This window comes from Oncorhynchus mykiss, chromosome 14 (genome assembly GCF_013265735.2).
Source record: "Oncorhynchus mykiss isolate Arlee chromosome 14, USDA_OmykA_1.1, whole genome shotgun sequence".
Classification (NCBI taxonomy): domain Eukaryota; kingdom Metazoa; phylum Chordata; class Actinopteri; order Salmoniformes; family Salmonidae; genus Oncorhynchus; species Oncorhynchus mykiss.
The window spans coordinates 24,410,261-24,435,413 of NC_048578.1; the positions used below are offsets into that span (position 1 = coordinate 24,410,261).

The window sequence follows — 25,153 nt, forward strand, 5'->3', positions numbered from 1 at the left end:
AGTTTACTCACTTATGGCGCTGCCGACTCCTGATGAATCGTTTTTCAAATCATATGAGCAAAAATATTTTGCTTTATCTGGGAGAGTAAACCAAACAAAATAAAACGAGCCTATCTATATAATGAATATGAATTGGGTGGGTTTAGATTATAATAAAGCACTAAACCTCTCTCTTAAAGCTTCACTCATTCAAAAGTTTTATTTGAACCCTAAATGGTTCTCAAGTAGATTAATAAGAAAATCTCATCCAATGTTTAAAAATAGCCTTTTTGCCATTGTACAGATTGACATGTCTCATTTTCAATTAATTGAAAATTAAACTTTTATCAAAGTATCTGTCTTTTTGCAGAGCTGGCTACAATTTCAGTTTCATCCCCCTGAAAAGATAGAACAAATATTATGGCTGAAATCAAATGTGCTGGTTGATAAAATACCTGTATTTATGGGAAAGATGTTTGAAATGGATATTGTGTTCTTAAATTATATTGTAAATTGTTTTTGGTATTGTTTTGTTCTTCGTGGAGTTATCAGAATTGTACGGGAAGGTCTGCTCAATCCAAGAGTACAACCAATTGATTACAGCATTGCCCCAAAAATGGCGGGTGGCAGCGGGAGGAGGTAGGGATCTGGTCTGTCTGCCCAATATAAAGGATCAAAACTGGCGGAGGAATAAAAATAGCATAAATAGGAAAGTATACCAGTTTCATTTGAGGACCAGGATGTTGACAACTGTGCCATACAGATTGCAAAATAGTTCTGAAGAGGTTTTGATGTACCGATTCCATGGTACAGGGTGTATGAGTTGATATATAAAACAACGCAAGATTCAAGACTTTGTGCTTTTCAGCTAAAATTATTATATAGAATTCTATCCACCAACAAAATGTTGTATATTTGGGGCATGAAATCATCGAAGCTCTGCAGATTTTGTTGTGAGGATACATAATCAATAGACCATTTATTTTGGTATTGCCCTCAGGTAGCCTGTTTCTGGTCTCAGGTTCAGGAATGGCTGAAAATGCATAGCATTGATCTAAAATTGACCCTAGAAATAGTACTGTTAGGAGATCTGGAGAGACCGGGTCAGTCAATTGTTAATATACTAATATAGTAAGTGTATTTATCTTCAACACGTAATCTGTAGATTGTATTCGATTAGATAGATTGAAATTGTACGTTAAACATCATAGCATAGTTGCGTAGAAACACGAAGTGGGTGGCCAGCAGAGATAGATGGGATGAGCTGAGGGAAGCTGAGGGTTGGGATGTGGAATTGGAGACAAGTGGAAGTGGAGTTGCTGTGTGAGAGAGAGAATGATGGTCAAAAGATAAAGGGAAAAAAAGTCTAAATAAAACATAATAAAAGTACATTTGAATGACACTAAGTGGCAGTGTTTTTACAACTAATGCCGGTTTGCCTGAGGCTGATGCCGTGCATGTGTTTATACACATTCATATACACACACTCTCATTCAAATAAACACATACAAGAACACACACATACATGTAGAAGCGCCAGACATGCACACAAACATATACAGTTGGCATTGCTGTTATGATTTCAGTTGTCCTTGATGTCCTTTGTTTTAAATGTATTATTTTTTTATATTTTGTTTTACATTGTTGTTTGCTGTTTTCTTCTGTCTTTTACTTGGAGGGTTCGGGTTTCACAAGTTTGTGATCATGAGAAAGGAAACTACGACATATTTTATATCACTATCATGCACTATCGCCCACTATCACCCTCACACATAAGGATATGTCTCTGTTGCGGAAAGACTGGTACATGTTTCATAGTGTCTTGATGCTGTATTGTTTGTCCTTCATGTTCTAATAATTTAATGTTACCCCTTCCTTGTGTTTTTTGTAATAAATAATAAATCAATTTAAAAATGAAAAAGCATTTCACTGTAAGGTATTGTTGTTGTTGTATTCAGCGCATGTGACTAACACAATTTGATTAGATTTGATATTGTTATCCACGTCGGCACCAACAATGTTAGGATTAAACAGTCAGACGTCACCAAGTGCAACATAACTTGTAACGTAGCTAGAAAGGTGTTTTGACAACGTGAACGCGATTGATCGACAGTCTACTGGGTGGGGCGTTATACGGTCTTTCATTGGATTCCTATCCCCTTTCTATAATATCTCTGGCAACGGCACAATGCAATGCACCCTGGACTAAAGAGGCAGACAAATAGAAAAAATGTGCAAGACCCTCAGTTAAATTACACATTTTTAGAGGTAGGAATTTCCTCAAAATATGATCAATGGCTCGTTTGAGAGAAGAAATCCTCCCAAAATATGACATCAGCCAGTACTAAAATCTGACATGTATGATAGAATTTTTTGCGATCTAAAAGTCGTATTCCTATTAACTTCCAGGGTAGTGAGAGCAACTTTATCACGGTGCTACATCACACCGGACAGTTTTCTGCCTGATTGAATGCCAATAACTCAGATACACATGAAAACCTAAAATGATCCAGGGAATCGATAGACCTTCACTCAGAAATGCACAAAAACAATATAACATTCAAAATGGGCAAAATGGGTGAACCTTTCCTTTAAGCATACAGAGGAATATATCCAATGATATGTCGATCTATATTACTCATAAAATCAAGGCTCATTTAATTTTTGGTGACTTCCATCGTTATTGAATGTGTCTGTTTAAAAAAAAAAAAAAAAATTTTGCAGTTGGTGGCCGTGACCAGTAAAAAAAAAAAACGTACTCTCTCTTTGGCATACTGCCCAGACAGACAGTCCTAGAAAATTTAAACTTGAGAAATTGCTCTTTGATAACAATCAATTTTTGTATATATATTTTTTAACGATTTTAATTTAAAACAATCACAGTAAGGTACTTAATTGTTACCCAGAAATGATTAGATAATGAGATTAAAACGGCTTCATTGGACCTTTTTAAATTCAGCTACAGTCGTAGGGTGGATAGCTGTAGGTTGGTACACTCTTTTTAGGTGGGGAGAGATGGTCGAAAGCCATTATAGGAGATAATCATAAATTACTAACCATTCAGCACCGTCTACGAGTCCGTCAAGAGGGTATTTCTGTGGAGATGCGCTTGTTGTAATGACCTTTACGTCAGTAAGTACAATATATTTTCAAAATAATACCTGGTGAGTAAATAAGACTTTAGAGAGTGTATGGAGAATACTATTTCATATCCGTTTTGTGGGGTAGGCTACTAGACTCCATGAATAATGGTAACATTTAACGTATGATCTGGAGCGTTTTCCTAAGATTAGTTTGATTAATTACACTCTGCTTAACCATTGAAGAAGGTCTTGTAAATGTTTCGGCTTGTTATTAACCACCCAGATTAATCAAGTATCAAAATACGCCATAGCCTAATTTTGCATGGAATTATAGAAATCAGTAGGCCTACCTCATATTTTTGATACCTACAATTTTCATTATTTGTTGTTCTTGTTAACCTAAAGTGAATGTAGCCTACATTATACATGTTTTCATTGACACAGGTTAATCCGACAAAAGTCTAATTGAAGCGGCAGATATAGGAGAAACCTTCTAAAGATAGACAACATTTTTATTCGTTCCACAGGGGTGAATATTTGTTTTGTAGAACTTTCTTTATTGTGACAAATGATGGTGGAAACGGTGTTTTTCGAGTAAATGGTGATTGCCGAATCTTTTGAAGGTAGCTACGTAGGGCACGTTATGTCACCGTAACTTTAACGTTCCACTTCACATTTAATTTTAAATGCCTACTGCTTGCAAAATAAACATTCAACTATGCAAATAATGTTTATTTGCAGGACAAGGATTGTACAGACCTTCAATAATGCCTGAATTGCTTCGCCTTACTTTTGTGGTTGGCTGGCAAGTTTAACCATCCAATTGTTTCCGATCTACAGGAGTGCACGTTTCACCAGGGCACGGACCGTGGCGATACGTTTGCACATTATAACTATGAGAATATTGCAAACATTACTGAATTCTTGCATTATATCTGTTCGGGCTTTTACGGGCTACCGTAGACATGAAACTGCGCAATTGGCCTAAATGGGTAATGGGAACACTTCGATCACCTCATTATTATTCGACACTATAGTTTTTGCTAATATAAAGGCTCTGAAAGTGTTACATTTGTAATCATTCAAGAGTGTTGAAATCCTACCTTGAAATAACTGTCTCGCCTGTAATGATGTCAGAGCTGTACAGAGCACATCAGTCAATCAGCCACTGAAATAGCCGCCTAGCTAACATTTCAATTATTTTCAATCATCATATTTGTCACTTTGGTCCTACAATTTAATTGATGAATGAATTGTATTTTATTGCACCGATAAACTGATGGTTAAATGGAAATGTACAACTGTCGAGTTTATTTTCTATATGCGACTTTTCTATAGGTCAACAAAGAAAATCACTGGACAAGTTCATGGAAACTTAGCTAGTGACTTAACCTTTCCGAGTTTGTAGACTACTCAGTACTCTACTTTTTTTGTACCAGATTGTCGAGATGTGTTAAATTAATCTTGTTTCCCATGCAGGAAATAGTATATTTTGAGTAATTTAAGTACATGATTGTAAAATAACAATTATGGTGGTTTAGTCTTCACAAAAGAAGTGTCATTATCAGAACTATATGAATATTAGGTTAATGTATCTAATGCATCATTATGTTTTCCTTATTATTATTTACTTCAGTAGGCCTATCATGGTTGTTCAGTTCATATGCATAAGAGCCAACAGTGACAGTTTTGAAGGTATTTCGTACACTTTGTATTTTGTTGTCCAATAAGGCCAATAAGAACAAACTCTCGGATAGCCTATAAACGCCTTTTGATTAATTGTTGACTATTGATGATACTCTAGTTTGATCTAAGGACTGCTTTGGACTGTCAGAAGTATGAAGCATTGGCTGTAGCAAACTTTGTTTAAGCCCCATAGTGGTGCAAGATTGCATTCTTCAGAGGGATTTACTGCTCTGTTTACTGTATTTTACAGGAAAGTTTAGTTATGTTTAGATATAATCCATATAGCCTGTATTCAAACAAATCCAGCATAAAGTGTTTGAACATCATCTTTCATTATGACATGGTGGTTGCCTACTAGAAAGCAAGTTTGAACGAGTCTTTTTGAAGTGCAAATACATTACAGCTATGCTGGAGTGGAAAGGACATATCCCAACATGCACCAGCTGCAGCACAGCCTGCCCAATAGGCTACATTTACAGAGACCTCATTCCTTGCTTCAGGTAGACGTGACTGAGTATTTATTCCTGTCAACAGGGTTGGGGAGTAACTGATTACACACATGTATAATTTGATTGCAAAAATCCTAAAACAAATCAATTACTTAACCAGCAAAAAGATTGTCATCAGGTGACAGATACTTTTGAAAAAAATAGATGATTTTTTTTGGGATTACTTTAAAGAACCAGTGCAGTCAAACTAGATTTTTCTGTGTTTTATGCTGCCTAGAAGGCCAGCATCCTGGAGTCGCCTCTTCACTGTTAATGTTTCTGGCTATTTTGAGCCTGTAATCGCACCCACAAATGCTGATGCTCTAGATACTCAACTAGTCTAAAGAAGGCCTGTTATATTGTTTCTTTAAACTGGACAACAGTTTTCAGCTGTGCTAACATAATTGCAAAATGGTTTTCTAATGATCAATTATCCTTTTAAAATGATGAACTTGGATTAGCTAACACAACGTGGAACACAGGAGTGTGTGTTGCTTGTAATGGGCCTCTGTACGCCTATGTAGATATTCCAAAGGAAATCAGCAGTTTCCCCCTACAATAGTCATTTACAACATTAACAATGTCTACACTGTATTTCTGATCAATTCAATGTTATTTTAAATGGACAAAAAATGTGCTTTTCTTTCAAAATCAAGGACATTTCTAAGTGATCCCAAACTTTTGAAAGGTAGTGTATACAGTTTGAAGTCAGAATTTTACATACACCTAGCCAAATGCATTTAAACTCAGTTTTTCACCATTCCTGACATTTAATCCTAGCAAAAATTCCCTGTCTTAGGTCAGTTAGGATCACTCCTTTATTTTAAGAATGTGAAATGTCAGAATAATAGCGGAGAGAATGATTTATTTCAGCTCTTACTTCTTTCATCACATTCCCAGTGGGTCAGAAGTTTGCATACACTCAATTAGTATTTGGTAGCATTGCATTTAAATAGTTTAACTTGGGTCAAACGTTTCAGGTAGCCTTCCACCAGCCTCCCACAATCAGTTGAGTGAATTTTGGCCATTTCCTCCTGACAGAGCTGATGTAACAGAGTCAGGTTTGTAGGCCTCCTTGCTCGCACATGCTTTTTCAGTTCTGCCCACACATTTTCTATAGGTTTGAGGTCAGGGCTTTGTGATGGCCAATACCTTGACTTTGTTGTCCTTAAGCCATTTTGCCTCAACTTTGGAAGTATGCTTGGGGTCATTGTCCATTTGGAAGACCCATTTGCGACCAAGCTTTAACTTCCTGACTGATGTCTTGAGATGTTGCTTCAATATATACACATACATTTCCTACCTCATGATGCCATCTATTTTGTGAAGTGCACCAGTACCTATTGCAGCAAAAGCACCCCCACAACATGATACTGCCATCCCTGTGCTTCACGTTTGGGATGGTGTTCTTTGGTCTGCAAGCCTCCCCCTTTTTCCTCCAAACATAACGGTCATAATGGTCATTATGGCCAAACAGTTCTATTTGTGTTTCAACAGACCAGAGGACATTTCTCCAAAAGTATGATCTTTGTTGCCATGTGCAGCAAACCGTATGGTGGTTTTGGAGCAGTGGCTTCTTCCTTGCTGAACGACCTTTCAGATTATGTAGATATTGGACTCGTTTTACTGTGGATACAGATACTTTTGTACCTGTTTCCTCCAGCATCTTCACAAGGTCCTTTGCTGTTGTTCTGGGATTGAGTTGCACTTTTGTACCTGTTTCCTCCAGCATCTTCACAAGGTCCTTTGCTGTTGTTCTGGGATTAAGTTGCACTTTTCACACCAAATTACGTTAATCTCTAGGAGACAGAACGCGTCTCCTTCCTGAGCGGTATGACGGCTGTGTGGTTCAATGGTGTCTATTCTTGCGTACTATTGTTTGTACAGATGAACGTGGTACCTTCAGGCATTTGGAAATTTCTCCCAAGGATGAACCAGGCTTGTGGAGGTCTACACTTTTTCTTCTGAGATCTTGGCTGATATCTTTTGATTTTCCCATGATGTCAAGCAAAGAGGCACTGAGTTTGAAGGTAGGCCTTGAAATACATCCACAGGTACACCTCCAATTGACTCAAATGAGGTCAATTAGCCTATCAGACTCTTCTAAAGCCATGACATAATTTTCTGGAATTTTCCAAGCTGTTTAAAAGCACAGTCAACTTAGTGTATGTAAACTTCTGACCCACTGGAATTGTGTGTCGTGGTAATTTCCTGTAGTACTAAGTGAAAGGAGAGTTTACAAACCACACACAAGTCAGAGTTCTACTTTAAACTTCATATTTTCATAATATGAGCTTCAACATAGCCCTTTGTCTCTCAGATCAATTCAGTGTCTATAAATTAATTCTGAGTGTCAACATAATGGCAACTGAGATCTTTTATAACAAAGATCCACCCCCCAGTTGACATGACAAACCACAGATAATAGGAAAACTGCACAAAGGCCTTATACTTGAGAGAGGAGTATCCCATAGCCAGATAGCATTAGCTATAAATTATCGTTCAGTTTGCTCTCTAAGACGAGGTTCTACTTCTCGTTCTTGGTACTTCCTATTACCAAAACATTACCTCATCCAATGGCATATATCAATTGTCAATTCTAGATACTCCCATCTCAAATACAACTCCACATGGACAAGCTCCCTGAGAGGAGTGAGCCTCTAGGTCATATACTATGAAAGACAAGTTTCAACATCAGAGGGGACATACAATGGTTCTAGACACTGCCATACTCCTCCCCCCAATGGGAAAAGGAGGGAGTGACTGGAGTACAGACATAGTGGAGCCCTTCATATGGTTTAACAGATATATTCATTATGAAGACAATGTTCAAACCTGACTTCTCCCTTTCTGATATTCTGCCTATTACCAGACATGTAAAAGACAAGCCTGACCTATCCCCTCTCTGGGCCCCAAGTCACTTTTCCCTAGAGAAGCATATTATGAAAGTAGATAAAATATATTATTTATCAATGTTACCTAACTAATTCTGATTCAGCTACGACATGTGATACAGTGAAATAATCTGTCTGTAAACAATTGTTGGAAAATGTACTTGTGTCATGCACAAAGTAGATGTCCTAACCGACTTGCCAAAACTATAGTTTGTTAACAAGAAATTTGTGGAGTGGTTGAAAAACGAGTTTTAATGACTCCAACCTAAGTACGTAAACTTCTGACTTCAATTGTACGAAAAAAACGAAAAACAGACTATTTACACGGGATAAGACAAACACACATCCGACTGCTACGCCATCTTAGATTGTGTGTTGAAGCAAACTGTATTTCCACACTTTGTGTTTGGAATAATAGCCTACTGTGAAATTGTCAAAATGATGATAATGCACTTATGTAATCCTTTTCAGACAGTTAGCGGAATATCACCGAGTTCCCAGGTCTAGGTGACCAAATCCACGAAATTAACAAACAAATCAACATGCAAAAAAGTATTACTTCAACAACATAAGCATGCATAAAAAGGTATTTAACTGCAACAAAATGACCATTCCAAAACATAGATTTTTATTGTTAAACGTGACAATGTACACTGATAGTGTTAGCCAGCTAGCTAGAGTGGGCAAGTTAGCTGGTCCTGCTGATGGACATAGGTGCTGACGTATCACCACCCATGCAAAGTTTTCGACTGTGATTAGTCTTCTTCGGTGAGGTTTAACGTGGTTGGCATCCAATAAATGTTGCATTACCGCCACCTATAAGACTGGAACACAACTTTGTCCGGCAAAGACTCAACATCAAAACTAAAAAAGAAGAGACAAGGGTCCACTTTTTCCAAAAACTTCACGCCTACTGTCACCTGTGATTGGTCCACAACAACATCATCACTTCAAAAATAGAGCAGAATCCTATTTTCTCTGCCCCAGCTGAGCAGCTTCCATTGGCACGAGCACTGCCGACTGCTCCACCTGGATATAATTTCTATCCAGAATTTTTATTATATAGCCAATTTTGACTTTGTCTGTGGTAACTAGTGGAAATGGTTGTGCCTGTTGTTCACATGCGTATCTGTCCTCTCATTGGCTAGAATTGTCCCACCTGATCTTGGCTCCTCCTGACTGCCTTCTATTTTTGAAGACATTTATTTTCCTTGTTAGAACGGCCACTAGAGTATCATGATATGATTATTTAGTGTCTCATAATTATGACTTGCATATATCTTAATTTTGAGATGTCCCTTTTGCTAGCTTGCTAGCTCCGGCCCGCCGAGCCACTCACTGGACCCCTATGATCACTCGACTATGCATGCCTATCCCTAATGTCAATATGCCTTGTCCATTACTGTTTTGGTTAGTAATTATTGCCTTATTTCACTGTAGAGCCCCTAGCCCTGCTCAATACACCTTAGTTAACCCTTTAGTTCCACCTCCCACACATGCGGTGACCTCACCTGGTTTAAATGATGTTTCTACAGACAATATCTCTCTCATCGTCACTCAATGCATAGGTTTACCTCCACTGTATTCAAATCCTACCATACCTTTGTCTGTACATTATGCCTTGAATCTATTCTACCATGCCCAGAAACCTGCTCCTTTTACTCTCTGTTCCGAACGTACTAGATGACCAATTCTTATAGCCTTTAGCCGTACCCTTATCCTACTCCTCCTCTGTTCCTTTGGTGATGTAGAGGTTAATCTAGACCCTGCAGTGCCGAGCTCCACTCCCATTCCCCAGGCGCTCTCATCTGTTGATTTCTGTAACCATAAAAGCCTTGGTTAATGCATGTTAACATTAGAAGCCTCCTCCCTAAATTTGTTTATTCACTGCCTTAGCACACTGCCAATCCGGATGTCCTAGCTGTGTCTGAATCCTGGCTTAGGAAGACCACAAAAAACCCTGAAATTTCCATCCCTAACTATAACAATTTCCGACAAGATAGAACTGCCAAAGGGGGCGGAGTTGCAATCTACTGCAGACAAAGCCTGCAAGGTTCTGTCTTACGAGATTCTACTTTTAAAAATTCACCTTTCCAGAATTCACCTTTCCAGAAACAAGTCTCTCACTGTTGCCGCTTGCTATAGACCACCTTCTGCCCCCAGCTGTGCCTTGGACACCATATGTGAATTGATTGCCCCCCATCTATCTTCAGAGCTTGTGCTGTTAGGTGACCTAAACTGGGAAATGTTTAACACCCCGGCCATCCTACAATCTAAGTTTGATGCCCTCAATCTCACACAAATATCAATGAACCTACCAGGTACAACCCCAAATCCATAAACACGGGCACCCTCATGGATATCCTCCTAACCAACCTGCCCTCCAAATACACCTCTGCTGTCTTCAACCAGGATCTCAGCGATCATTGCCTCATTGCCTGTGTCCGTAATGGGCCTGCGGTCAAACGACCACCCCTCATCACTGTCAAAGACTCCCTAAAACACTTCAGCGAGCAGGCATTTCTAATCGACCTGGCCCGGGTATCCTGGAAGGATATGGACCTCATTCCATCAGAGGATGCCTGGTTATTCTTTAAAAGTGCTTTCCTCACCATCTTAAATAAGCATGCCCCATTAAAAAAAAATTGAACCAGGAACAGATATAGCCCTTGGTTTACTCCAGCCCTGACTGCCCTTGACCAGCACAAAAACATATTGTGGCGTATTGCAATTGCATCGAATAGCCCCCACGATATGCAACTTATCAGGGAAGTTAGGAACCAATATACACAGGCAGTCCGGAAAGCAAAGGCTAGCTTTTTCAAACAGAAATTTGCATCCTGTAGCACAAACTCAAAAAGGTTCTGGGACACTGTAACGTCTATGGAGAATAAGAGTACCCCCTCCCAGCTGCCCACTGCACTGAGGCTAGGAAAAACTGTCACCACCGATACATTCACAATAATTGAGAATTTCAATAAGCATTTTTCTACGGCTGGCCATGCTTTCCACCTGGCTACCCCTACCTCGGTCAACAGCCCTGCACCCCCCACAGCAACTTGCCCAAGCCTCATCCATTTCTCCTTCACCCAAATCCAGATAGCTGATGTTCTGAAAGAGCTGCAAAATCTGGACCCCTACAAATCAGTCGGGCTAGACAATCTGGACCCTACAATTATCTGCCTAAATTGTTGCAACCCCTATTACTAGCCTGTTCAACCTCTTTCGTATCGTCTGAGATCCCCAAAGATTGGAAAGCTGCCGCGGTCATCCCCCTCTTCAAAGGGGGAGACAATCTAGACCCAAACTGGTGCAGACCTATATCTATCCTACCCTGCCTTTCTAAGGTCTTCGAAAGCCAAGTTAACAAACAGATCACCGACTATTTTGAATCCAGCCACACCTTCTCCGCAATGCAATCTGGTTTCCGAGCTGGTCATGGGTGCACCTCAGCCACGCTCAAGTTCCTAAACGGTATCATAACCATCATCGATAAGAGGCAATACTGTTCAGCTGTATTCATCGACCTGGCCAAGGCTTTCGACTCTGTCAATCACCACATTCTTATCGGCAGACTCAACAGCCTTGGTTTCTCAAATGACTGCCTCGCCTGGTTCACCAGCTACTTCTCAGGCAGAGTTCAGTGTGTCAAATCGGAGGGCCTCTTGTCCGGACCTCTGGCAGTCTCTATGGGGGTGCCACAGGGTTCAATCCTCGGGCCGACTCTTTTCTTTGTACACATCAATGATGTCGCTCTTGCTCCTGGTGATTCTCTGATCCACCTTTAAGCAGACAACACCATTCTGTATACTTCTGGCCATTCCTTGGACACTCTTAACTATCCTCGAGACAAGCTTCAATGCCATGCGACTCTCCTGTGGCCTCCAACTGCTCTTAAATGCAAGTACAACTAAATGCATGCACCTAAACCAATCGCTGCCCACCCGCCCGTCCAGCATCATTACTGGTGGTTCTGACTTAGAATATGTGGACAAATACAAGTACCTAGGTGTCTGGTTAGACTGTAAACTCTTACAGCCTCACATTAAACATCTCCATTCCAAAATGAAATCTAGAATCGGTTTCCTATTTCGCAACAAAGCAACCTTCACTCATGCTGCCAAACATACCCTCGTGAAACTGACTATCCTACCGATCCTTGACTTTGGCGACGTCATTTACAAAATAGCCTCCAACACTCTACTCAGCAAATTGGATGCAGTCTATCCCAGTGCCATCCGTTTTGTCACCAAATCCCCATATACTACCCACCACTGCGACCTGTATGCTCTCGTTGGCTGACCCTCGCTTCATATTCGTCGTTAAACCCACTGGCAACAGGTCATCTATAAGTCTTTGCTAGGAGCCCGATATCTCACAGGATGTATAAATCAGAAATGTCCCTTTAGAACTCACCACCAAATGGGGTAATAAGAGGAAGTCCAGCGGCGGGAAGAAGGAGAAGGTGGAGGTAGATGAAACTTGGCCAACGTTCTACACATTTTTTTTGTCAATGGAACATTATATCTCAATTTAGTTTTCTTTTCTGTTACGAACAGTGTGAACTAAGTTTTGTGGACTTTTTTTGTTGTTTAAAAGGAGTACATGGGGAATGTATTTATTGCACTCGTGCACTTCACAGAGAAGGCGTTCCCTGATGGAAATTTGCAAATACATGCTAAAACGTGACAATAGGATCTCACTCTCTTGCTTGGCTTTGCCCACCTCCTTACTTGTTCTGCACACAATGCTTATTTTGCTCCCATTGGATATGACACTGTTGAGATATCTTGGCTTAGTTACCAGTATCTTTGCTCATGTTCTTGTCACTTGCTAACAAGCTAGCTAGAAAATTTCAGCTACCACAGTCATGTCAAACATTGCACCTAGAATGAAACACTAGCTGCATTTCTGTTTGTTTGAGCCTTTGTTATATTGGTATTTACTTGGCTATATCCATAATGATGTTGATGAGGTCTGACAGCCAGGCAGCAATGCTTATATTAACCTCCTCTGTTACAAAACAAATAGTAGCCTTCAATATAAAGTTGTTTTTGATCAAATAAAAACCTGTCACTTTTGTGCTTTTACACATTTTTCGCGATATCCAATTGATAGTTTCAGTCTAGTCCCATCGCTGCATCTCCCGTACGGACTCAGAAGAGGCAAAGGTCGAGAGCCATGCATCCGCCGAAACACGACCCTTCCAAGCAACACTGCTTCTTGACACACTGCTCGCTTAACCCAGAATCCAGCCGCACCAATGTGTCGGAGGAAACACCGTACACCTGGCGACTGAAGTCTTCTTGCAGGCACCTGACCCACCACAAGGAGTCGCTAGGACAAGGAAATACAGTGAGCCAAACCTTCCCCTAACCCGGATGACGCTGGGCCAATTGTATGCCGTCTCACGGTCACTGCTGGCTGTGACACAGCCTGGAATCGAACCCGAGTATGTAGTGATGCCTCGAGCACTGCGATGCAGTGACTAAGTACCGCTGCCCCACTCGGGAGGCCCACTTTGTCACTTTGTCACTTTGTCAATTGTAGTAATTAAAGTTTCAGCTATTATGACATTGGCTCAAATCTAGGTTTTGCCTTTATATTTCAAGAAAATGAACAACAATAATATCAGTCAGTTAACATGACCTTTATGAATTATGAATTTCTGCTTTAAGTGATTTTTGGATTACATAAATGCATCAAGATTTACAAAAACTTACGTTAGCTGATGATCTCCTAAATCGGTGTTTACCATCCAAACAATTAATTTCCCAATTGGCTTTGGCCAACGAGCTAAGGCGGAGTTAGTGCCAACAAAAAGATGCCATTACTATTGCTCTCTAAACGGTGCCCATCTGCGTCTCCTCCAGTGCGAGCACGAGCTGCAGTGTATAGCTTCATGCACTAGCAACAACCGTTGAATTAGCAGCTCTCTATTTTCATCAAGAATATTTCGTGGTAGACTTTACCAAACAGAACTGAAAATGTGACCAGACAAGCAGCAATTGACAAAACAATGCATGCAGTCAGCTAGATGGCTAACTTTAGCGTCCACCATCCTCATGTGTTTCTCTAGCAGTGAAGTTCTCTCCAGAGGCCAAGTACAAAGCAAAGCAGATTGTTGATTTGCCCAATCAATCCTGCTGAGAACTTGATAAATTCAGCTTCCCCTCTGAGAATAAACCAGACCTACATTATAGGTCATTCTATTAATTTACACATTTTCATTCATATTTGTATAATTGTGACTGTTTATTATTACTGTACTCAAGTTCACTTTGATGTTCTCTTTAATTTACCAGCAGATATATGGAGGATGGGAAGACTGCTTCAGCTACTGATATTGGCTTTGATACTACTGATCTGCATTTATGTATTATTTGTAAGTTCTAACATTTTAAACATTTATTTTGTTTTAGTCATTTTGAAGCTATACATTGTTTACGACAGCATTATTGATACAAGATTATACAGTGCATTCATATCCGTCCCCTTTTTTCACATTTTATGTTACAGCCTTATTCTAAAATTGATTAAATAAAGAAAATCCTCATCAATCTACACATAATGCCTCGTAACATTTTAGAAAATTGATAAAAAACAAATCACAGAAACACCTTAAGTATTCAGACCCTTTGCTATGAGACTCGAAATTGAGCTCGGGTGTATCCTCTTTCCGTCGATCATCCTTGAGATGTTTCTACAACCTGATTGGAGTCCACCTGTGGTAAATTCAATTGATTGGACATGATTTAGAAAGGCACACTGTCTTTATAAGGTCCCACAGTTGACAGTCTGTCAGAGCAAAAACCCAGCCATGAGGTCGAAGGAATTGTCCGTAGAGCTCCGAGACAGGATTGTATTGAGGCAAAGATCTGGGGAAGCTTACAAAAAAATATCTGCAGCATTGAATGTCCTCAAGAACACAGTGGCCTTCTTCATTCTTAAATGGAAGAAGTTTGGAACCATCAAGACTCTTCCTAGAGCTGTCAGCCCGGCCAAACTGAGCAATCGGGGGAGAAGAGCCTTGGTCAGGGAGGTGACCAAGAACCCGATGGTCACTCTGACAGAGCTCCAGTTTTGCAGCACACCAACATTCGGGCCCTTATGATAAATTGGCCAGATGGAAGCCACTCCTCAATAAAAGGCATGACAGCCCGTTTGGAGTTGACCATAAGGCACCTAAAGACTCTCAGACCAGGAGAAACAGATTCTCTCGTCTGATGAAATCAAGATTGAACTCTTTGAACTCTTTGGCCTGAATGCCAAGCAATGCCAAATCTGGAGGAAACTTGGCACCATCCCTAAGGTGGCGGATAGCCTAGTGGTTAGAGTGCTGGGCCAGTAACCGAAAGGTTTCTGGATTGAATCCCCGAGCTGACAAGGTGAAAATATGTCATTCTGCCCCTCAACAAGGCAGTTAACCCACTGTTCCCCGGTAGGCCATCATTGTAAAAAATAATTAAAGCGTGGTGGCAGCATCGTGGTGTGGGGATGTTTTTCAGCTGCAGGGACTGGGAGACTAGTCCCTGCCAGTATTGAGGGAAAGATGAACGGAGCAAAGTAAAGAGATCCTTGATGAAAACCTGCTCTAGAGCACTCAGGACGTCAGACTGGGGTGGAGGTTCACCTTCCAACTGGACAATGACTCTAAGCACACAGCCAAGACAACACATGAGTGGCTTTGGGACAAGTCTCTGAGTGTCTTTGAGGAGCCAAAGCCCGGACTTGAACCCAATTGAACATCTCTGGAGAGACCTGAAAATATATGTGCAGCAACACTCCACATACAACCTGACAGAGCTTGAGAGAATCTGCAGAGAAGAATGGGATAAACTCCCCAAATACAGGAGTGCCAAGCTTCTAGCGTCATACCCAAGAAGACTTGAGGCTGTAATCCCTGCCAAAGGTGCTCCAACAAAAGTACTGAGTATAAAGTGTCTGAAAACTTATGTAAATGTTATATTACATTTGCTAAAATCTCTAAACCTGTTTTTGCTTTGTCAATATGGGGTATTGTGTGTGTAGATTGAGGGAATATAACAATTTAATCAATTTTAGAATAAGGCTGTCATAACTTGTCAAAATGTGGAAAAGGTCCAGACGTCTGAATACTTTCCGAATGCACTGTGTTTGGGGTTTTGATGGGGTAAGACAGCTATACTAAGCTCAAGAGGTATTAAGGTACACTTTATATGTGCCTCTAGGCTTTAGTCAATATAATGATTAGGCCAATAGTTTGTTTGGTGATAAACAGATTCTTTCTTTGTCTCACTGTAGGTATGTCAATTCAACCAGTGCCTGCTGAATGTGTCACCATCCAATCATCTCAAATACAACCACACTAGCTTCACAAGTTGTGGTGGAATCACCAACAGGACATTTACACCAACCAATGACTCCTCAATAAGTAAAGAGGAATGGGAATCTCTGCTCACAGAGCTACAATGGTCATTACCGCCTGTTGTCCCCTTATCCACAGATGAGGCCACAAACCCCACTAAGTGCTCATTCTCTGTTGTCAACCCCAATTCAAACCACACAGTTGGAGGGTTTATAGATGTGATTTTGATAGCTAGAGATACTAAAAACAGGATCAAAACCTATGGAGGGGACTTTTTTCAGGCCAAGTTGTTTAACTCAGAACTTAAGGCCAGTACTTATGGAGCTGTAACAGACCACTTTAATGGCACCTACACTGCCCGTCTGGCCCTGCTTTGGCCCGGACCTGCCAAGGTGTCCATCCGCCTAGTGCACTCCAGCGAGGCTGTGCAGGTACTGTGTAGGCAAAGGGAACAGGACCCAGATAAGGTCTACTTCCAAGGCTACTTTGAGGAGGGTGGCAAGCAGGAAACGGTGATGTGCAATGCCCAGAGAAGTCCTAGGCTGGTGGGGAATGACGCACAGTGTTGCTGTGAGTACAGAGAGCCAGTCACTGGGGAGACCTGGTTCTGTCGTCGGCCATCTTCCCTGCCTTGCCATGCTTTGACCTACCACAGCATGGGCGGTTACCAGGCAGTACTCTCCAAGGTGGAGACGACCCTTCTAAAGAGGTAGATACAGTGTCTTCAGAAAATATTCATACCCCTTGACTTATTCAATTTTTTTTTTTTACAGCCTAAATTCAAAATGGATGAAATGGATTTGTTTTCTGACCCGTCTACACACAACACCCCATAATGACAAAGTGAAAACATTAAATGTAATTTATGTAAGATTCACACCCGTTCTGGGTATGCTTTCCACACCTGAATTGTGCAACATTTGCCCATTATTCTTTTCAGAATTCTTCAAGCTCTGTCAAATTGGTTGTTTATCATTGCTAGATAACCCTTTAAAAGTCTTGCCATAGATTTTCAAGCAGATTTAAGTCAAAACTGTAACTCGACCACTCAGGAACATTCACTGTCTTCTTGGTAAGCAACTCCAGTATATATTTGGCCTTGTTTTTTAGGTTATTGTCCTGCTGAAAGGTGAATTTCCCAGTGTCTGTTGGAAAGAAGACTGAACCAGGTTTACATCTAGGATTTTTCTTGTGCTCAGATCCATTCTGTTTTGTTAAGGACTCTCCAGCAGTTATTTTTACAATATATGTTTTTGACATTCCTGAAGAAAATAATGTGCTTTTTACTCCATACATTTTCCCTGACACCCAAAAGTACTCCTTAGCAGGACAGGAAAATGGTCCAATTCATGCACTTCTCAAGAGAACATCCCTGGTCATCCCTATTGCCTCTGATCTGGTGGACTCACTAAACACAAATGCTTCATTTGTAAATTATATCTGAGTGTGCCCCTGGCCGTCCGTACATTTTTTTTAAAACAAGAAAACGATGTCGTCTGGTTTTCTTAATATAAGTTAATTTAAATGATTTATACTTTACCTTTTGATACTTAAATATATTTGAGCAATTACACTTTTGATATTTAAGTATATTTAAAACAAAACTTTTAGACTCTTAATCAATTAGTGTTTTACTTATTTAATTGTACTTTTACTTCTATTAAGGCATCTGTACTTTTACTCAAGTATGACATTTAGGTACTGTTTTCACCACTGCTCCCCAGGGCTTAATGATTACGAGCATACCCATAACATGATGCAGCCACCGCTATGTTTGAAAATATGGAGAGTGGTACTCAGTAATGTTTTGGATTTTACCTATACATAACACTTTGTATTCAGGACAAAAATGTAATTGCTTTGTAGTATTACTTTAGTGCCTTGTTGCAAACAGGATGAATGTTTGGGAATATTTAATAATGTACATGCTTCCTTATTTTCACTCTGTCAATTAGGTTGGTATTGTGGAGCAACTACAATGTTGTTGATCCATCCTCAGTTTTGTCCTATCATAGCCATTAAACTCTAACTATTTTAAAGTCACCATTGGCATGAAGGACAACTGTATCTTTGTAATGACTGGGTGTATTGATACACCATCCAAAGTGTAATTATTAACTTCACCATGGACCATGCATTTTTTTATTACCCATCTACCATTAGGTGCCCTACTTTAAGAGGCATTGAAAAACCTCCATGGTCTTTGTGGTTGAATCTGTGTTTGAAATTCACTGCTCGACCGAGGAACCTTAAAGATATTTGTGTGTGGGGTACAGAGATGAGGTAGTCATTCAAAAATCATGTTAAACACTATTATTGCATACAGAGTGAGTCCATGCAACTTATTATGTGACTTGTTAAGTTGATTTTGGCTCCTGAACTTAAGACTTGCCAACACAAAGGGGCTGAATACTTAATTAATTTGAAAAACATGATTTCACTTTGATATTACGGGGAATAGTGTGTAGGCCAGTGACGACAAAATCTGAATTTAATACATTATAAATTCAAGCTGTAAAACCAAATGTGGAAAGGTCAGAGTGTAAATTAATTCTAAAGGCAATGTATGTACAAATTTCTACAACTCACAGGGTTTATATGCAATTATACGCAATACAATCCATATAATAATTATGTTAACCACAAACTGAGCTGGTAGATTAGTCGGTCTACACATAGAGGGCAAAATATAGCCTTCACTCCAAGTTTAGTTTTGTGCAATGCACATCCAGGACCAAAAACAATTAGCTGACCTTAGATATCCTATTGGATAACATGGAACACAAGCCATGATACCAAAGGAAATTTGGGACAGAGTTGAGACCATGCAGAGTTGAGGCACATGCAGACCAAAAAGCGAAAGAGAATAAACATTAAAATATATATTTGCAGTGGGGTTATTGAGGTGAAGATTCTGTGGTGGGTTCTTCACTGTCAGTCCTCAAAGATGAAGTTGCATTGAATCAAATATATTATGTCAGATGATTTATCACGCATAAGGGCAGGGTGCAGCTAGTTTGGATTAATCCGCTAAATTAGAACAGTATGACAAAACGACAGAGGTTTATGATAAACCCAAACAAAATCCCTCCCCCAAATGACAAACAAAATAATGTATTGCATGATGAAGAATAACTAAACTATGTATACAAAGAGAACATTATTGGTTTTTCATTTAGAAGATACGGGGTGGAAACATGTATGGTGTGACAGACAAAACACTTGTTATTTATTCAACATTGGATTATCAGCTGATGTAAAGCAGTAAGGTTTGCTGGGCTGTGAGGGTCCCATGTACAAGGCCAAACTGGAAAGAGTCAACAATAGGGGATTTCCTGTTTAAAGCGAATGACGTTTATTATTATTTTAAGAGGCCTTCTTCCGATATTAAGGAGTGGTCCCACTAAGGAAGGGAGCACAGTGTGGCAAGCAGGAAACGGTGATGTGCAATGCCCAGAGAAGTCCTAGGCTGGTGGGGAATGATGCACAGTGTTGCTGTGAGTACAGAGAGCCAGTCGCTGGGGAGACCTGGTTCTGTCGTCGGCCATCTTCCCTGCCTTGCCATGCTTTGACCTACCACAGCATGGGCGGTTACCAGGCAGTACTCTCCAAGGTGGAGACGACCCTTCTAAATACAGTGTCTAGAGAAAATATTCATACCCCTTGACTTATTCCATTTTTTATTTTTTTTTACAGCCTAAATTCAAAATGGATGAAATGGATTTGTTTTCTGACCCGTCTACACACAACGCCCCATAATGACATAGTGAAAACATGAAATGTAATTTATGTAAGATTCACACCCGTTCTGGGTATGCTTTCCACACCTGAATTGTGCAACATTTTCATATTATTCTTTTCAGAATTCTTCAAGCTCTGTCAAATTGGTTGTTTAGCATTGCTAGATAACCCTTTACAAGTCTTGCCATAGATTTTCAAGCAGATTTAAGTCAAACTTGCAACTCGGCCACTCAGGAACATTCACTGTCTTCTTGGTAAGCAACTCCAGTATATATTTGGCCTTGTTTTTTAGGTTATTGTCCTGCTGAAAGGTGAATTTTCCCAGTGTCTGTTGGAAAGCAGACTAAACCAGGTTTACCTCTAGGATTTTTCTTGTGCTCAGATCCATTCTGTTTTGTTAAGGACTCTCCAGCAGTTATTTTTACGATATATGTTTTTGACATTCCTGAAGAAAATAATATTATTTTTACTCCATACATTTTCCCTGACACCCAAAAGTACTCCTTAGCAGGACAGGAAAATGGTCCAATTCATGCACTTCTCAAGAGAACATCCCTGGTCATCCCTATTGACTCTGATCTGGTGGACTCACTAAACACAAATGCTTAATTTGTAAATTATATCTGAGTATTGGAGTGTGCCCCTGGCTATCCGTACATTTAAAAAAAAAACAAGAAAACGATGTCGTCTGGTTTGCTTAATATAAGTTAATTTAAATGATTTATACTTTACCTTTTGATACTTAAATATATTTGAGCAATTACACTTACTTTTGATATTTAAGTATATTTAAAACAAAACTTTTAGACTCTTAATCAATTAGTGTTTTACTTATTTAATTTTACTTTTACTTCTATTAAGGTACAGTGCCTTGCGAAAGTATTCGGCCCCCTTGAACTTTGCGACCTTTTGCCACATTTCAGGCTTCAAACAAAGATATAAAACTGTATTTTTTTGTGAAGAATCAACAACAAGTGGGACACAATCATGAAGTGGAACGACATTTATTGGATATTTCAAACTTTTTTAACAAATCAAAAACTGAAAAATTGGGCGTGCAAAATTATTCAGCCCCCTTAAGTTAATACTTTGTAGCGCCACCTTTTGCTGCGATTACAGCTGTAAGTCGCTTGGGGTATGTCTATCAGTTTTGCACATCGAGAGACTGACATTTTTTCCCATTCCTCCTTGCAAAACAGCTCGAGCTCAGTGAGGTTGGATGGAGAGCATTTGTGAACAGCAGTTTTCAGTTCTTTCCACAGATTCTCGATTGGATTCAGGTCTGGACTTTGACTTGGCCATTCTAACACCTGGATATGTTTATTATTGAACCATTCCATTGTAGATTTTGCTTTATGTTTTGGATCATTGTCTTGTTGGAAGACAAATCTCCGTCCCAGTCTCAGGTCTTTTGCAGACTCCATCAGGTTTTCTTCCAGAATGGTCCTGTATTTGGCTCCATCCATCTTCCCATCAATTTTAACCATCTTCCCTGTCCCTGCTGAAGAAAAGCAGGCCCAAACCATGATGCTGCCACCACCATGTTTGACAGTGGGGATGGTGTGTTCAGCTGTGTTGCTTTACGCCAAACATAACGTTTTGCATTGTTGCCAAAAAGTTCAATTTTGGTTTCATCTGACCAGAGCACCTTCTTCCACATGTTTGGTGTGTCTCCCAGGTGGCTTGTGGCAAACTTTAAACAACACTTTTTATGGATATCTTTAAGAAATGGCTTTCTTCTTGCCACTCTTCCATAAAGGCCAGATATGTGCAATATACGACTGATTGTTGTCCTATAGACAGTCTCCCACCTCAGCTGTAGATCTCTGCAGTTCATCCAGAGTGATCATGGGCCTCTTGGCTGCATCTCTGATCAGTCTTCTCCTTGTATGAGCTGAAAGTTTAGAGGGACGGCCAGGTCTTGGTAGATTTGCAGTGGTCTGATACTCCTTCCATTTCAATATTATCGCTTGCACAGTGCTCCTTGGGATGTATAAAGCTTGGGAAATCTTTTTGTATCCAAATCCGGCTTTAAACTTCTTCACAACAGTATCTCGGACTTGCCTGGTGTGTTCCTTGTTCTTCATGATGCTCTCTGCGCTTTTAACGGATCTCTGAGACTATCACAGTGCAGGTGCATTTATACGGAGACTTGATTACACACAGGTGGATTGTATTTATCATCATTAGTCATTTAGGTCAACATTGGATCATTCAGAGATCCTCACTGAACTTCTGGAGAGAGTTTGCTGCACTGAAAGTAAAGGGGCTGAATAATTTTGCACGCCCAATTTTTCAGTTTTTGATTTGTTAAAAAAGTTTGAAATATCCAATAAATGTCAATCCACTTCATGATTGTGTCCCACTTGTTGTTGATTCTTCACAAAAAAATACAGTTTTATATATTTATGTTTGAAACCTGAAATGTGGCAAAAGGTCGCAAAGTTCAAGGGGGCCGAATATTTTCGCAAGGCACTGTATCTTTACTTTTACTCAAGTATGACATTTAGGTACTGTTTTCACCACTGTTCCCCAGGGCTTAATGATTACGAGCATACCCATAACATGATGCAGCCACCGCTATGTTTGAAAATATGGAGAGTGGTACTCAGTAATGTTTTGGATTTTACCTATACATAACACTTTGTATTCAGGACAAAAATGTAATTGCTTTGCAGTATTACTTTAGTGCCTTGTTGCAAACAGGATGAATGTTTGGGAATATTTAATAATGTACATGCTTCCTTATTTTCACTCTGTCAATTAGGTTGGTATTGTGGAGCAACTACAATGTTGTTGATCCATCCTCAGTTTTGTCCTATCATAGCCATTAAACTCTAACTATTTTAAAGTCACCATTGGCATGAAGGACAACTGTATCTTTGTAATGACTGGGTGTATTGATACACCATCCAAAGTGTAATTATTAACTTCACCATGGACCATGCATTTTTTTATTACCCATCTACCATTAGGTGCCCTACTTTAAGAGGCATTGAAAAACCTCCATGGTCTTTGTGGTTGAATCTGTGTTTGAAATTCACTGCTCGACCGAGGAACCTTAAAGATATTTGTGTGTGGGGTACAGAGATGAGGTAGTCATTCAAAAATCATGTTAAACACTATTGCATACAGAGTGAGTCCATGCAACTTATTATGTGACTTGTTAAGTGGATTTTGGCTCCTGAACTTAAGACTTGCCAACACAAAGGGGCTGAATACTTAATTAATTTGAAAAACATGATTTCACTTTGATATTACGGGGAATAGTGTGTAGGCCAGTGACGACAAAATCTGAATTTAATACATTATAAATTCAAGCTGTAAAACCAAATGTGGAAAGGTCAGAGTGTGAATTAATTCTAAAGGCAATGTATGTACAAATTAATCCCGCTAAATTAGAACAGTATGACAAAACGACAGAGGTTTATGATAAACCCAAACAAAATCCCTCCCCCAAATGACAAACAAAATAATGTATTGCATGATGAAGAATAACTAAACTATGTATACAAAGAGAACATTATTGGTTTTTCATTTAGAAGATACGGGGTGGAAACATGTATGGTGTGACAGACAAAACACTTGTTATTTATTCAACATTGGATTATCAGCTGATGTAAAGCAGTAAGGTTTGCTGGGCTGTGAGGGTCCCATGTACAAGGCCAAACTGGAAAGAGTCAACAATAGGGGATTTCCTGTTTAAAGCGAATGACGTTTATTATTATTATTTTAAGAGGCCTTCTTCTGGTATTAAGGAGTGGTCCCACTAAGGAAGGGAGCACAGTGGGAACGAGGATACAGTTGTCACGTTCTGACCCTAGTTATTGTGTTAATTGTTTGTTTTAGTGGATCAGGATGTGAGTTGGGTGGGCATTCTATGTTTTGTGTGTCTAGGTTGTTTTTCTGTGTTCGGCCTAGTATGGTTCTCAATCAGAGGCATGTGTCGTTAGTTGTCTCTGATTGAGAATCATACTTAGGTAGCCTGGGTTTCACTGTTTGGTGGGTGATTGTTTCCGTGTCTGTGTTTTACACCACACGGTACTGTTTTTGGTTTTGGTTATTCACGTTACGTTTATTGTTTTTGTATGGAGTGTTCAGTTTGTGTTTAAATAAACAACCATGGACACTTACCACGCCGCATATTGGTCCTCCGATCCTTCTCGCCTCTCCTCTTCAGACGAAGAGGAGGAAAACCATTACAACAGTATACAGTACTATTGTGTATTACTTTGTGTGTCATTTTCAATTGAGCTGTGAACTACAATACATAGGTCTATATTTATTATTAATAATACATTAAACTTCTATAGTTATTTTAATAAAGAACAAATGTAGATCATTTCAATTCATTCTTTAGTGACATTGAATGTAGCCATTAGGATACTTCGTTGTACACTACCATTCAAACGTTTGGGGTCACTTAGAAATGTCCTTGTTTTCGATGAAAGCATACATGAAATGAGTTGCAAAATGAATAGAAAATATAGTGAAGACATTGACAAGGTTATAAATAATGATTTTTTTTTTTACAAATTGAAATAATTGTGTCCTTCAAACTGCGCTTATGTCAATGAATCCTCCATTTGAAGCAATTACAGCCTTGCAGACCTTTGGCATTCTAGTTGTCAATTTGTTGAGGTAATCTGAAGTGATTTCACCCCATGCTTCCTGAGACACCTCTCACAAATTGGATTGGCTTGATGCCACTTCTTACATACCATACGGTCAAGCTGCTCCCACAACAGTGCAATAGGATTGAGATCCGGGGACTGTGCTGGCTACTCCATTATAGACAGAATACCAGTTGACTCCTTCTTCCCTAAATAGTTATTGCGTAGTTTGGAGCTGTGATTTGGGTCATTGTCCTGTTGTAGGAGGAAATTGTCTCCAATTAAGTGCAGTCCACAGGGTATGGCATTGCAAAATGGAGTG

General features: G+C 39.7%; 1 protein-coding gene across 1 annotated transcript in view; it reads left to right on the forward strand.

The window, feature by feature from the left end:
- The window catches only part of LOC110489017 (NXPE family member 3), a 38,722-nt gene that overhangs the window by 9,778 nt on the left and 3,791 nt on the right, over positions 1–25,153 (forward strand). Inside the window, exons 2-3 of the mRNA XM_036943178.1 lie at positions 14,436–14,515; positions 16,414–17,186. Of these exons, the coding sequence (XP_036799073.1) occupies positions 14,450–14,515; positions 16,414–17,186 (839 nt within the window). The 5' untranslated portion in view covers positions 14,436–14,449. The remainder of the gene's footprint in view (positions 1–14,435; positions 14,516–16,413; positions 17,187–25,153) is intronic.